The sequence below is a fragment of the Sceloporus occidentalis genome, unplaced genomic scaffold (genome assembly GCF_023333645.1).
Source record: "Sceloporus occidentalis isolate IW3139 unplaced genomic scaffold, rSceOcc1.0.p SCAF_34, whole genome shotgun sequence".
Classification (NCBI taxonomy): domain Eukaryota; kingdom Metazoa; phylum Chordata; class Lepidosauria; order Squamata; family Phrynosomatidae; genus Sceloporus; species Sceloporus occidentalis.
Genome location: NW_028317014.1, coordinates 9,556,013 through 9,571,058, shown reverse-complemented (window position 1 = coordinate 9,571,058; position 15,046 = coordinate 9,556,013). Strand labels below are relative to the sequence as shown.

The 15,046-nt window shown below is 39.0% G+C and overlaps 2 protein-coding genes across 2 annotated transcripts; one reads left to right on the top strand and one right to left on the bottom strand.

Annotated features, from left to right (window-relative positions):
• Positions 1-497: 497 nt before the first annotated feature.
• On the bottom strand, positions 498-11,840 carry LOC149298241 (sterol-4-alpha-carboxylate 3-dehydrogenase, decarboxylating-like). Its single transcript, XM_089487612.1, has 9 exons — positions 11,748-11,840; positions 8,315-8,328; positions 5,824-5,872; positions 5,238-5,399; positions 4,786-4,932; positions 2,017-2,145; positions 1,764-1,906; positions 1,107-1,209; positions 498-830 (listed from the first exon to the last, which is right to left on the bottom strand). Exons 3-9 carry the CDS (start codon positions 5,842-5,844, stop codon positions 498-500), a joined length of 1,038 nt encoding a protein of 345 aa, XP_089343738.1. The 5' UTR covers positions 5,845-5,872; positions 8,315-8,328; positions 11,748-11,840.
• LOC149298240 (centrin-1) lies at positions 6,163-11,868 on the top strand. Its single transcript, XM_089487679.1, has 5 exons — positions 6,163-6,213; positions 8,636-8,794; positions 9,404-9,532; positions 10,471-10,608; positions 11,779-11,868. Exons 1-5 carry the CDS (start codon positions 6,163-6,165, stop codon positions 11,866-11,868), a joined length of 567 nt encoding a protein of 188 aa, XP_089343805.1.
• The last annotated feature ends 3,178 nt before the right edge of the window (positions 11,869-15,046 follow it).

The window sequence follows — 15,046 nt, the reverse complement described above, 5'->3', positions numbered from 1 at the left end:
CAGCCTCACAGGGCAGCAATCGACGCAGCAATGGATTGCAGTCCTGGATCTCACTTCCACTCTGTATCCCAACAGCTAGTATATACATTGTGGGAGCCCTAAATAATAAATATCTCTTGCAAACAAAGTCAATATTCAGATAAATGCCTCATTGGTGTAGATAAGAGTTTCCTATACATAGATTTCTTCTACATCTCCAATACATATTAGTTTAAGTTCCACAATTACGGAAACATACCAACGTAGTACCCAAAATTAATTTTTCATAAAGAAAAGACCTATGATGTTTTGTAGTAAAGCAATTTATTAACAGCGATAGCACTGGTTTAGTGATGTTCCAGAATGCCCCCACAACATAAATTAACAGTTGCTGTCATTAAAGTGTCACTTAGCTAAAAGAAAACAATAAAGAGCCATCCTAAAAAGTCTTTTGTCCCTGCTTTTTTTTTTTTGAGACACTGGTTCCATAAGACTTAAATCGGAATGTGCCGTATCGTTTAAGATGTTTTTCTTAGATGGGAGTAACTTTGGACGGTCCTCTCTATCGCTTGGTCTAGGCTGACTACTGGCTTGTAACCCATGTCTTTTTTGGCTCTCTCGCAGCTGTAGTAGTGGTAGGTCCCGGCCAGGGCAACCCTCATGGGAGTAAATGTTGGCTTGACTTTAACCAGAGGACTTATTAGTAACACCAAGAGCGACACAAAAAAGGCAAGGTAATAAGCCAACCAGTAAGGAATGCGATACTTGGGTGCATCATAGTTCAGACCAACTAGGATGCGGGACAAGAACGTCCAGAATGGGATTGGCTCGTCATTTGTGATGTGATAGGCCTATAGTATGAGAGAGAAAAAAAAAAAAAAGATAATCAAGCCAACTAAAGATAAATAATGCAGTATTAAAACAGTTCAGATGTTTCTTTGGCACCAAGAAATATTTATATTTTAATATAAAACTTTAAATACTTCTGAATCAACAAATAGAAGTACTTTTAAAACTTTGAATATAGATATGTGTAGGTCTGCATATTGTTATTTAAGATACATGCTTCTGTAACTAATAAAGATAACAACTTCATAACTCTACATCCCAACAGATATGAAATCTACCTTTCCGCACAGCCGCGAGTCTTTCTGGAGGTGTTCTGCTGCCAGAATGTGTCCATGGACCACATTTTCCACAAACGTGAAGTCTACTAAATTCTTCCCATTTCTGTTGGAGAGAAAGAAAAAGCAATGTTAGTATTTCACATTGGACAGAAGGGCTGCTCTGCAGTGTTCATTGTAATGTTATTATTCCATCTTGGCCTACTCATCTTTGTGTGCTCTACTGACCTTCAATTTATAGAATACAAAAGGTACTTCATTGACTGCTTTATTTCAGACACCAACAGTATTTCACAGGAAATACAAGCACTGATTTATTAATCTGGAAATAAGTTAATATCAGGGGTACTTACGTTAAAGCAGTGCTGGTTGGGACAAGAAGCCCTAATGTGCCAGTTCCCTACTCACTGCTCTCAAACATGTGTTTTGCGCCTACGAAATAAGATTATTTCTAAACTCAAGGCAACCAGTCTCAGACGTCAAGGATAACGGACACTTCCGTCTTTCTGGATACATGGTACATATTTGATAACACAGGCAGAATCGTGCTTGGTTTTGGCTTTCTATGAGTTTGACGTAACTATGTATCAGGGACAATGCATACAAACCACAGAACAGACACTTGGTAAACATCTAGAACATGAAGGCAGCAGCACTTACCCAATCATGAATTTCATCTTCCCACTTTTAGCCGTCTCCACAAGTATAGGAACGAGCTGTGGGTCTCTTGGTCCAAATATCCCATGAGGCCGGATAGCAACAGTTAAAAAGTTATTTGCTGGATCATTAGCGCTTAGAACCTCCTGTAGTAGAACCCCAAAAAACATTAGTATTTTAGGTTGTTATAATCTGTGAGGTCACAAAACCTGCAATCCAGACAAAGTATACTTCTATGGAGAAGAATCAGCCTCACCTTCTCTTGAAGGATCTTAGTCTCTGTATAATAATCAATGGGTTGACTGGCATAAGGAAGGTCCTCTGTCCCATTCTTAATGTCTGTGCCTTCAAAGATGACACTGGCGCTGCTTGTAAGTACTAGTTTCTGGAAAGAGAATAATAATTAAAAAAAAAAAAGTGATAGATATTTTTGTTTACATTTTATCACATCTTCTACCCAGTAAGTTTGTGATGTAAATGTAGTCTCTAAGCTCTGAAAGTTATCACGCTAGATCCTTGTCTTTCAGAATCTTCCTAATGCCTTTAAACGATGCATTGTGCCTGCTGAAGAGAATATACAGGAAGAAACACATTCCAAACCAGTTTTAATAGGAATAAAGTCTTAAAAAGGGTTGGATTAGTGATTTCAGATGATGGACTTTTGAAGTTCCATCCCCCATTATTAATCTTTGCTTATTATCGAGAAGAAACGTGCAATAAAGCGCTCGGCTTCTGGGCAGCACGCCTCGCTGTAGAGTAGCTGTGTGCAGACTTGTCAGGAAGAGCAGGGTGGGTGCTCGAGGCGTGAACCTGGACTTGTCAGAATTCAGATGAGAAATAATCCGAAACACGCCTGACAAAGCAGAGGGTGAGACAGAGTCGCCTGTCGCTGGAAAAAAAATGCTAATGACATTCATTAAAGGCTCTTAACAAGGCATCTGCCAACTTCCTCGGATTTCACCATGACAGGTCGTAGCATACCAGATTTCAAGTAAATCTCTTATTTACCATGGGCTACTAATTCCCATTGAGCTGATCTACCCATGCGCCAGGTAAAAAAAACAAAAAAAACAATTATTACTTTAAACCTAGTTCGCCGACGCACTAATCACAATATCACTTAATTCGGATCTGGTTTCTATTAACATTTGGGCTGTTAGCGGCACATGGATCCTGGAGATCTGTCCGCTCTTATACGCCAACACAGGAAAAACACCAAACACCAAAGTTATATTATATTCTCGAGCGAGCAGCTTGCCACATACGGCCCTACCTTTAACTTTTTTAATCACCTCCACACCTTTAGATGTGACTTTAGAGGGAAACTCCCAGCTCCCTCCACCCAGAGGTGGCTCTGAAACGACATGCAGTCCCAGTGCTTTCTGCTTCATCACCCAGCCATTTCAAAATGGGTTTTATTTGGAGAGAAAACCCTCAAATATTTAAATGCGGGTTCCTGGAAACGTTTCGTTAAAACGAAAAGACTTGATCCCAGCACTATTTTGGCCGTCCAACAAGTCCCTTTCTGAGTCTGCAAACTATATAGTCGGAGAGTGTTTTAGGATTATGAGAGTTGTAATCTAAAAATAATAAAAAACTAAGCACCTGGAGTTGGACAGCAAATACATAATATCATAAAGGACGTGGATTTAAAGTTCTTAAACAATGATGTAACCACCCGAGAACAAATTGGGAAATTGCTGCAATTTGGGACATACCGGGCAGGATTTAATGCTGGAAATACATCTATCACAGATATCCGAGTGCAAATCCACTTGTAGATTGAAATGAAAACAAACAGATTTAAAAACCAAACCATATATTTTAGCCCAGATTAATGCATCATTTGCTATTCAATTACTTATGACATACGAGTCCATATATAATTACTTATGAGTCCAGCTCTTTATTGTGATTTGAGCGCAGTACATTAACGGCATACAGGAGCCATACAAACTTGCATTAAATAGAGGTATAAGAATAAGATTACAATGGGATTCTTCAGAATAAATGATCGCTGGCCTGACAATTAAAAGAAAGGTCACGGGAAGAACGAAAGACCAAGTACAAAAGTTTAAGTATCCCCCTAGTGGTGGTTTATAATACTGCATGCTAAGCAGCCCAAGGCAACGAGCTACAAAGAAGATAAAGATGTAAAGAGAATGAAGTATAATTAAAGGGTATTTATTAATATATTCCATTAATGCAGCTTCCCCACCCCATCAAAATAAAATATGGCATTTTCATTCTGAATAATCTGGTCCAAATATAAAAACAGACCCATACTATTGACCAGGGGTTGCAAATATGTATCTCTCCAGCTGTTTGGGAACTACAAATCCCACGATTCTCTAGCACCCTTCTGCCAGCCAAAATTACCTAAGGATGATGGGAGTTGTGGTCTACACTACTAATTAGACAGAGGAAGGCGGACACAATAAAGGAGGAAGAGTAGCATAACCCATCGTATTGCAGACTCTGCTTCTCACTTGAGTCCAGCATTTATGCTAAAATGAGGAGATCCTGAAGACAACTCCAATGACCTGAGAAAACCCCAGCAACTGCCTAATAGATTGTAAGCTCACAAGAACAGGGCCCTCTTGTCCTTCTGTACCAGTATGTATCCATGTAACACGTCAATGTTCCTGACAATCTCCTTTGTTAAATACATCCGCTGTATCCAATTATAACAGCAGCATGGAATCTGCTGGAGCTCTGGAAAGAAATGTAATGTAAAGCTAGCCTTCTTTCCAATCTGCTCACAGATTCTGGACCTTCTCTTCACATTATATGTAGTCTGTCTTAGTGGTTGGCAGAATTTGTGATGGGCGGTTAGTGAAATGATGCCTGTTGGTTATATCCTCATTGAGTAGCCGATTCACGCAAAATAATTCAGCTTCCTCAAGGCAAACTTTATGATCAAACTGAAAAAAGTACAAGCTATAGGCAGATTTAATATGACTATTAACTGCTGAGCTAGTTGCAGAAGCACGACAGGCGACAAGTCCCCAGATGTTTAGATTACCTGAACGCCAGCTTCTTTGCAGGCTTCAATGACTGTCCTTGTTCCGGTAAAGTTGACTCTGTAAAACAATTCTTTGTTGTCGCTGGAAGGGGCCGGCGATGCGCAGTGAAACACGACATTCACGCCTTGTAACGCCGGTAACAAATCCTGACAAAGAAAAAGCAGAAGTCAAAAAATTCAGAACACTTCGTACACCTTGATAAAGTAAACAATTTCCATAACATTTTACTTTAATTCATAAAACACACTTTACGAGCCAATGGGAAAACAAGAGAAACATGGGAAAGTTTAACCCCTTAAAGACAACGGGTTGTCCTTAAATCCACTGTCGTGAAGGGGTTAATACAAAATACCTTTGTAACAAGGGGGCGGCAGTCAAGAAAAACAGAATTTGGTCTTAAAATAAATAAATAAATAGTTAAACTGTTCAGACAAAACTCCGTTGTGCTCACCTGTTTGCGGCAGAGATCACCGATGAAGAACTGCGCACGCTCGTTCTCAAATCCTTTCCGGACGTCAAACACATTGACGGAATATCCTTTATCCAGCAGACGCTCCACCATGTGCTGCCCCAGAAAGCCGCTGCCGCCGATCACGGTGCATTTCTTGCTGGCCTGGAGCACAATGAAGTGCGAGAAAAGTTCACACCGTGGAATTAAGAGTATAAAAGTAAGGAAACATTAAACATTTAACTATTGGCATGCCTGAGGGCTCTATTCCTAGTCAATTAAGACAATATCAACAAAATATTTCTTAAAAAAAAAAAAAAAGGAAAAATGGACAGAAAGGTTGAAAGTTTGTGTTTTTTGTCTCTTCTGCTGCGTAGATCCTCGAGTCCACGTTAACCCGACTATCGTCACATCATACCAGCAAGCCTATGAGTTTTCTTCTTTATCTACATTCTGATGACCAAAACAATGAACGTGGAATCATCTGATGGCCCTCTGAACACAAGACGCGATCATTTCCATATAATATCTGTGTGAAACATTAATAAATTCCAACAAGTATTTTTACTGCTTGGGAGGGTGAACTCACTGGTCGCAATCTCGTTGTCATGTTGGGAACGTTTCAAGATAAAATCTGTGTCTGAAAAATTAGAGATAAGAACTGTCAGCCATTCACACAAAGGCATTCCATGAAATACCGCGTAGGAAGGTTCACGGACTGACTGCCACGGAGATGCAGGAGGAGAGCCGGCGGTGCAAAGGTTAAAGCGCAACGGCTGCCAGGTCTAGCCGGACATGCGACACAGTATATGCAGGCCTTATGGTCGATATTAACTATATTAATAAAGAACATTACACAGTAGGCACTCAGGTCACACATTCATGACCTCTTCTTAGTAAATATGGGAAAGGGGCCAGAAACACAGAGATGGATATTAAAACAAATGAATTGGTGTTTGTAGCCAGGGAAGAAATACCCGTATATAACAGAAGCAGCACGTCTTATAACAGATTTGGAAGCACCTACCATCTGCAGTTACACAAACAGCCGCTAGGGTGCCTACAGTAACCCGTTGTTCAGGCAGTATTTACACACCGACTGGAACCTTTCTGTGTTCTCCTGGGTTTCTATACTGTACGTTTTGATGGATATAACTCAGCCAGACTCGTTCCAATCAAATGCTAAACACTCTAGATTGTAAGCCTGCAAGCCAGGGCGCTCTTTCACCCAAGTATTGGTATGTCTTATTCTGTCAGTTCTAGTTCTGACCCTCTGAATGTATGGAGAAGTAAGCTTCATGTCTATCACATACATGTTTAAATTCCCTGTGTGTATGTATATGTGTATATATATATATATATATATATATACATATATATAGTCTGTATAAACTGTTACTTTATTTCTCATGTATGAAAGTATTTTAACTATTTCCATGCCGGAGCCTGCAGTAGGACGAGAGGGGTTTGTTTGCAGGAAGCGATGTCCTGACAGTCCCCTCCGTTAAAGCTTCTCCGCTTTTATGCTCACACTCCTTGGCTGCTAATGGACTTCCTCTCCCGGGGAAATGATTACTTACCTCACCCTGCAGAAGGCCGGCTCGTACAGTCAGTGGTCATTCACCCACCGATCCCCAGATAATATCACCAGCAATGGGCTGAGAATCAGCAGAGCACGGGCGCCAGCACGCAATTGGTCGACCTCGCCGGGCACAAACCAATAGGAAGAACAAAAAGCGTTGCCCGTGGCAACCGTTTCCTGACGTCAAAAAGTTGCGCCCTCATAAACAAGGCCTTACAGTGCGTTCCAAACCTCGTTCTTGATAAGATTTCGTATTTTGTGTGAGTGTTTTTATTGGCTAGCTGTTTGACAGCTCACCTATCAGAACGTTTCATATAGTTTGCTGTGTTCCTATTGGCTAGACAGCAGAGGCCTGTCCTGAGCCACGGACGGTAGTAGTGGCGATAATCGGGTTACAGTTTCACATTGTAAATATGGTGAGTGTACGGAGACTTCCTTGTGCTCTGACGTTACATTGAGAGTCGGTGATAAGGTGTTAATTTTCATTTTATCGCATATGATGCATTTACCGGCATCTTGTTAGTCACGATAGGCGCCTTTTTTCCTTCATCTTCCACTGGGCTCTGTTTTTTCTAGGTCCCTGACATTTACTAAACACGGGCAGCTAATTAAGGTTGTTATGCACCAAGAAATAGGGACTCACTATGCTGTTGGAAGCCACTTTCTTCTGAGCTGCTGGCTGAAAGTCATTGGAGTTGTTATCCCCTTTTACTTGCTGTTAGGGTTAGCGGGAATTACCGGTATATTCAGAGCTTCGTGATATAATGAGGAATATTAAAGGGATTTATACCGGATTAGCACCCTTTTTATTGAGAAAATATTTCATTTCAGCACAAATACCACATAAAATAAAAATAGAGGATCCGTAATAAGGTGTTACATTCATACATTAGTAAGCGCGGTTTGCGTAAAACAGACTTGGTGAATTAGGCGGTGTTGTGATTGTGGGTGCGGGGTGTGTGAGTGGGATACGATCAGTGCTTTTCTTCTAGAGGGTCTATAGGAAAAATAGTCCCTCGGCAGGCAGGCTGCGGATGAGCCGGCGGGAGCTCCCTCCTCAGCACCGAACGTCGGCACCATCTTCCTCACAAGCTGAGCTGGAGGCTGAGCCGGAATATCTTCCTCGGAGAATGACGGGAAGTGAATAAATAGTTGCTCAAATATCTAGCTAATTTGCATAAAACCGGAATGTTAAATAAAGATGTTAACAGACCTCGTACATTATTTTCGGTGGAGTTTCACGCCAGTTTTGGCTGCCAGGGGTAGTCGGTCATTTTCTGTGGATGCCGGCCCAGCAGCTTATTGACCCCGTTTGTTGAAGCAAAGGTAAGCAGGGAGTGCGCTCAGCTGAACTCATCCCCTGCAAGATCGAGCGGATTCTGCCTCGGATCCTCTGCACTCGGATGCAAGGAAACCGTATGATGTCAGGTGGCGGCCATAACATGTGTTACCGTGTATACGATGGCTGGAGTGTCGCTTTAATAACTATAAGGATTATAATGTACGCTTTTTCTCTGTTCTTGTACCGTCTGATATTGTGGATAGCACTTGATCCTATGGAACATTTCTTACAGGTGGGGGCTACATTTCCCTTGTATTTGATCTTGCGTAAGACGCTTTTCGGCTGAGCGATTCCAAAGAAGAATAGCGCAAAGCGAGTCCTAAACACATTCTCAGTGATGCTCTTCATATCTGTGAGCCCTGTCTTATTAGCCTTAAACATTAGCCATGTACTAAATGACAGAATATTACAGGGGCAATAAAAGGTTGCAGTGACGACTACACAAATCTGATATCTATTTTTATTCACTACATTTAGGCCGCTAACTACAAGAAGCCTTCAGTGGGAGTAACTACTCAGCGAAAGAAGACGGGTCCAAAACCTGAGCTTACTGAAGAGCAGAAGCAGGAGATCCGAGAGGCCTTTGACCTGTTTGATACAGATGGCACTGGGACCATAGATGTCAAGGAGCTAAAGGTAATCCGCTATGAGGAACTCAAAGGGACCGGTGTAGGACCCGGTGCTAGTCTGCCCTTTTTGAATCAATGTCTGCTGATTAATTTTTTAGGATTACTTTATGGACACCTCAGTCCTTATTGAATTCCTTTACAGCGTTTGCCTGTGATTCTTCCACTGGAAGTCTGTTCCAGGTATCTACTACCCTTAGTTCTTGTACTCCTTTTCTTATTTCCAAAAAAATCTTCCTTCTTGCGTTGCTATTCTAGAGTGTACGTAGTAAGCGTTTTCTGGTATGTTTTGTTAGTGAGGGCACGTACAGTTTCTTTAGAACCGGACAGAGTATTCCAAATGAAATATATGAAAGTAACCGCATCTCGTACTTTGGGAGAACTTTCAGAAGCCCTACATGATTTCAGGGAGAAAGTTTCCTTTGACTGCGTGATGTATCTCACAGCAGCCCCTGTTAAAAAAGAACAATCGATTTGCCCTTTGATATCTAAGTAAATCAGTGATTTTGCCCTTTTATAGCTAAGGTTTATGTGAAGCATATATGTGTAAGATACCGTATGTGACACGGGTTATTTGAACCGCATTGTACTCATAAGCTTATTTTCAAACGGTTTGCAGGTCGCCATGCGAGCTCTTGGATTCGAACCCAAGAAGGAGGAAATCAAGAAGATGATTGCTGATATCGACAAAGAGGGCACTGGAAAAATCAGCTTTAGTGATTTCATGTCTGCCATGACACAGAAGATGGTAAGCAGAAGTCTGCTTCATTTGATGTTTCTCCCAGAAAGGTTTGAGAATGTGCCATGCGAAAAGAAAGAATAGATTGTTTCTATTTGCTGGCTGGTGTTTTTTCTTTCTCCCCTGAAATTAGCCGTTTGCCAGGTCCACATATTGGCGACGGAGAAATAATTCCAATTCTCGCACTATAATATGTGCACAAATAAATAATATAGGCAACATCCATTGGCTTACCTGAAGAGGGTAATGTGAATTCAAGAGTCTGCTCTAGTATTCTCTGCTCATATGTGCTCTCAACCCTCCGGAAAAGCAACATGGTTCATCGTACAGACTGTCACTGGGGTACAGCACAGTGCACACAAGTGATCTCCGATTCCACCACTAGATGGCAGAGTTACAGTATATTTATTGTGTCAAGTATGGTTCAAGACTTAGTGATTTGTTATTATTATCTTATTAATATTTCTTCACTGATGTACAGATGTTTCTTACTTTGTGGAGTGAGCTATATTCTACTGGAGCAGGAATTGGCAGTAAAGATTAAGTGTAACAAAAAGAAAGTGTTCCTTATTAGCATGTTTCTGTTCTACCCATCAGAATGTTACTTTGAAAGAGGATATCTGAATTACTCTTACATTAAACACAACTATTTGTCATTTTTTTATTTTGGTTGTAGCGTTTTAGTGGCTTGTGTTGTGCATGAATATAAACAGGACTTGTAACCTTTATTTGTGAGTCCGCGCTAAAATTAAAAATTTATCTTTTTAGAATTTCAGTAGATCGATGTGAGGATTATGGATATTAAGCTTACAGGGATATCACTACTGACCTCCTCTCTTGTGTTTGTTTAGGACATCCCTTCTTGACAAAAAAAATAGCATTCACTTGATGTTTATTCTGTAATGTTTTTCCTAGAAATACCAAAATAATTTCTTTTCATTGTTCAGGCAGAGAAAGATTCAAAAGAGGAAATAATGAAGGCTTTTCGATTATTTGATGATGATGAAACAGGAAAGATATCATTTAAAAATCTGAAACGGGTTGCCAAAGAACTCGGTGAAAACCTCACTGATGAAGAGCTACAGGTTTGGTCATTTTATTTGCAAGAATTCACCGATAAACTGAACTTATAAAGTTAATTTTGTGAACTATTTAATTCTATACATTTTTTTTTTGTTATTTGCATCTTTTAAAAGGCTGCATGTTAAAAAGTTAAAATTTAATCCAAACTTCAAATTTATGTGAATTTTACAAAAGTAGCACTAAATCTTGAATGTTGAGAAATGGTTCTAAGAAGAAGAAGCAGTCTTATTTTTTTCATTATTTTGATTCAACTTTTTATCCATCTTATTTTTAATATACAGTCTCCCATCATCACTTGTCTCTAATTAATAATATAATATATGAAATGTAGAAATGATCATAGATGTATTCGTACTATCAGGTTAACCGTTTTGCCAGATTGTTATAAAAATACTGTTGATTTGACCTATTACTCGCTTAATATACAGTATGTGTAGCTGTTGCTCATTTATTGGATCGGTACAAGTCATACATTTCTGCTCTTTCATTTAGCTGAGCCATGCATTTCAGCTATGGTTTGCTTTTCAATGTGGATAATATATATAATTTCATGAAATACCCTATGCTTTACAGGAAGAATTCCCCTCTTGGGGGGACCATTTTATGACACGACCCACTAATTCACATTCCGCCCCACTGATTACCGTCATAATCATCCAAATGAATGCAAACCCCAATACACTGATCGCTATTAACCACAATGACGCTCACACTGAATGCTCTACACCTCCCAGAGATCCCACTAAAAGCTGCAAGGGGTTAAACGTTGCAAATGCAGCTGGCATTAACCATGAAAACACAACACGTCCATTTTAAAGGAGAAAAATAATCTCCAAAGAGAAGGGGCAACTCACAGAAAAAGATATGATGCATTAAGACATAACCTTTATTCACTCCTAAAAGTAAATCTGTCCGTATCCTCCAAGTTATCGTCATCTGGCAAATGTCTAGTGATGTACAGCACCGTATATAATGGCGTAACCGTCCCAGCTGTGACTCCTTACTTCAGTCACTAATAAGCCGGAGAGAGACATCTATACGAGGGCTGCTGACAAACGTGGCGTAGCTGGCGTCGCTTCTTTCTGTGTGTAGGAATATCGCAAATATGATGGCAATTTCCCGTGCTGAATTTTCCCATGACTGTTATTTTACTCTTCATTTTATTTCCATAGGAGATGATCGATGAAGCTGACAGGGATGGAGATGGGGAAGTGAACGAGCAAGAATTTCTTCGAATAATGAAGAAGACTAGCCTGTACTGACCTTAATTTATTAACGTATGTTCGTGTTCCTCGGGGGGGAAACATCTCCTTATTTATTTTTGGCTTCCTGGATCTATATCAGAGGCGAAAGCCTCGAGATTCTGTTTTTCTTGTGTATGAAAATATCCCTTTGGGGTTAATTTTATCTTTTTTTTTTTTTTTTATTTTGACAGCTTTAACACACTTGGCATTCTATAATGTGTCATCCAGGACTGAAATATGGTATGTGGTAGAGATCTTATGAAGGGTTTAGGCAATCTGTAATGCTACAGCTAGAAGGACAATCCTGCGGAAGGTTATCTACAGCTTTAGTAGTCTTTATTTGTTTGCATTTTTAGTATGTTTGCTTTATTTGTTTGATTTTTAGTATGTTTGCTTTATTTGTTTGATTTTTCTTTTGTGCCTAAGTTCTATATTTCAATGTAAGGTGAGCAGTGAAAAGAGATGGTCCTAAAGTATTATACATCATGCATTTTTATGTGCCTCATATATGTTTTACTTTGTACAGTGGACATTTTATTCTTCATGTTCTGTTTCAACTTAAACAAAGAGAACCATTATTATTGTAGGATTCCACACCATTCACAATGGATGTAATAGAGGTTATGTACAAAACTGGTCTTATCGCCATAGTAACAAAAGATACTGTATATTTCTAGTGACTGGACCATACCATTGGTTGCAATGCCGATTGCTGAGCACATTTTGAAGCTTTTCACCAGAATCACTTTGTATACAAAAACCGTCAGTATATTCTCTGGTGTTGGTGAAAGTGGGACCAATATAACACATGTTGCTGTGTAACGAATTATATTTATGGCTTTCGCTATTTGTTTAGTTAAAAAGATACAAGTTTCAATGGGTCATTTAGAAACACATTTCAAATATTTGCATTTAAAGCTACTGTTTTAAAAAAAAAAACAAAAAAAAAAACTGAGTTGGTTAAGTATACAGAAAATGTTCTAAGTGCTAAATGTAATTTACCTTTTTTTATTTGTGTATATTTTTGTACCGAAATTTGTGCAGACAATTTGTGTTCAACTGTTGTTGTACTTTTTATTTTGTAAACTATAAAATACCAAATAAAAAATATTATTGGTGTCAAAAAGTCTGAGAACGTGTCGCAATATGGAATCATTTGTATTTGATGTATTGATTTTGTGACATTCACACTGTTATGTTACAATATATTGCATTCTGCACATTATTTTGTGTCACTGAAGGGGATGATTCGGGATTCCAGTCTTTTCCTCTATCCAACAGGTTTCTGTATATCAATTTGTGGATCGGAGATGCTTTATTCCTCGATACCTGCTGTGTACTCGATTCACGTGGAACTACTTTTCAAAATGGGGACTGCAGTCCTTAATAGTAGAGGAAAGTAAACGGTTACATTTCAGAGTAGTTAGATTGTGTTAAATGATTGAAACACAGGTACGGAATAGTTTCAGAGATTAACAATAGTTGGAATGAATGGCTAGCTCTTCTAAACCATTAAACTACCAGGGCGAGCATTTAGCTACTCTGGTTTGTGGCCCCTTCTTGATTCTGTTGTAAACATTGAACGATTTGGCATTGTAAAATAAAATTCTTTCCTAAAGCACCTTCTACAAAAAGACGCCTAAAACAAATATGGTTTGTTTAATTTTTATAGCTTAAGTAAATTGTAGCTGATGCATTGTGTTTTCCTTTCTAAAGCGATAGCCTTAGAAATAATTTCACCAAGTTATTAATTGGACAATTTTTTGGTGACTACAAGAGTTATAAATGTAACTGAATGGTTGACGGAGATCTGTAAGAGGTGTTTGAAATTTACCAAATGCTGACTTAGTTTTTTTTTTTTAACGTTAAGCTTTGAAAAATAACAGAGATCATTTGCAGTTTATCGTTTATGGATACACCTGAAAAACATCTTAATATTTTCATTGTTGCATAATAACTACTTAATGTTACACTGATTTTCACCATAGGTTTGTTGCAAATGCTGACTGATGAGTTTTTTTTTTTTGTTTTTTTTTTTAAATTAATTTGGTAAATGTGTAAAAAATAAAAACAATAAATAAAATCAAGATTTCTTTTAAATTGATTTCTTGATTGTGGTGACGCATCATCCATTAACCTGAACCAAGGTGGTCTATTGTCATCTACGAGGTCTTTTTGGTTTGTGACACTTAGATCTTGTATTAAACAGGTTAATGGGCAAATGGTTCTTTTATGTGCCAAGAAATTTAGTGTTTTGGTCAGCTATAGAAATGCTCTGTTCAAGAACTTTGGGCTCTTGGTGCCGTAATACGTTAAGGACAGTTTTTTTGATGAACTCATGGACACTGCTCCACCGTCATTTTGGTTTAACACACATGGCTTGCCGTACTTTCATCAACTTATGACTCCTCTTTGCTCTTTAGGAGTATTCACTGAGCAAGGTTCTTTTGCTTCACTAGCAATATAAGAGGAACAGTCCTACTAGTCCTGCAAGATGCACAAACCTGCCTGTGTTTAATGCATACTCAAATCAAGGATCACTGACAACATATACTGTGCAGAATGATGTGAAGAGGTTCTTCTTTTACAAGAAGGTCTGAGATAGCACTCCTTGCAAGAAAAGCTCATCCTCTAGATTGTAAACTCCTTTTGAGCAGAGCCCTCCTCATCTGTTGTCTCTGTAAGTCAATTTGTTATGTTATATACTACTCATGTCCTGTCTACCCATTGTACAGCGCTACGGAATTTGATGGCGCTATATAAAACAAAAAATAATAATTTTTACAGACCAGTCATAATCCTCGTGAAGTCAATGAACTAAAAAGCTCCGATCACCTGAAGATCCCCAGTCTAGTGATTACAGTCCTTTGTTTTGTGTGTTTCCTTTGCCATTTGTGTTTGTTGTATGAAGATCAACTGATCCCACATAGAAGTCTTAGAAGAATTCCAATCTAAAGGCAACAAGCAAGAAGAATACTTAGTATCCTGAGATATTTCACTGCCGTTCCTGTGTTCCTCTCCTTTTTATACTTGGTGGTCAAAAAAAAAAAAACACAGCAAAAAAAACATTCTTGGTTTGCGACTCCTGGGTATTTTCTGACTGGTTTAATTAGCGACACATAAGAAGTATTAAATGAATCACAAATCCGTTGGGATCGATGGCTTGGTACTATGAACTCCCAGAGTACAGTTATAT

Excerpts from the sequence above, each read along its gene's own strand:
- LOC149298241 (XM_089487612.1), bottom strand. The coding sequence starts at position 5,844 with ATGACAACGAGATTGCGACCA. Across the intron at positions 5,400-5,823 it reads TGACAACGAGATTGCGACCA|GCCAGCAAGAAATGCACCGT; the intron begins GTGAGTTCACCC and ends ATTGTGCTCCAG. Across the intron at positions 1,210-1,763 it reads AAGATGAAATTCATGATTGG|AAATGGGAAGAATTTAGTAG; the intron begins GTAAGTGCTGCT and ends TCTCTCCAACAG.
- LOC149298240 (XM_089487679.1), top strand. The coding sequence starts at position 6,163 with ATGGATATTAAAACAAATGAATTGGTGTTTGTAGCCAGGGAAGAAATA. Across the intron at positions 8,795-9,403 it reads TAGATGTCAAGGAGCTAAAG|GTCGCCATGCGAGCTCTTGG; the intron begins GTAATCCGCTAT and ends AACGGTTTGCAG. Across the intron at positions 10,609-11,778 it reads TCACTGATGAAGAGCTACAG|GAGATGATCGATGAAGCTGA; the intron begins GTTTGGTCATTT and ends TTATTTCCATAG.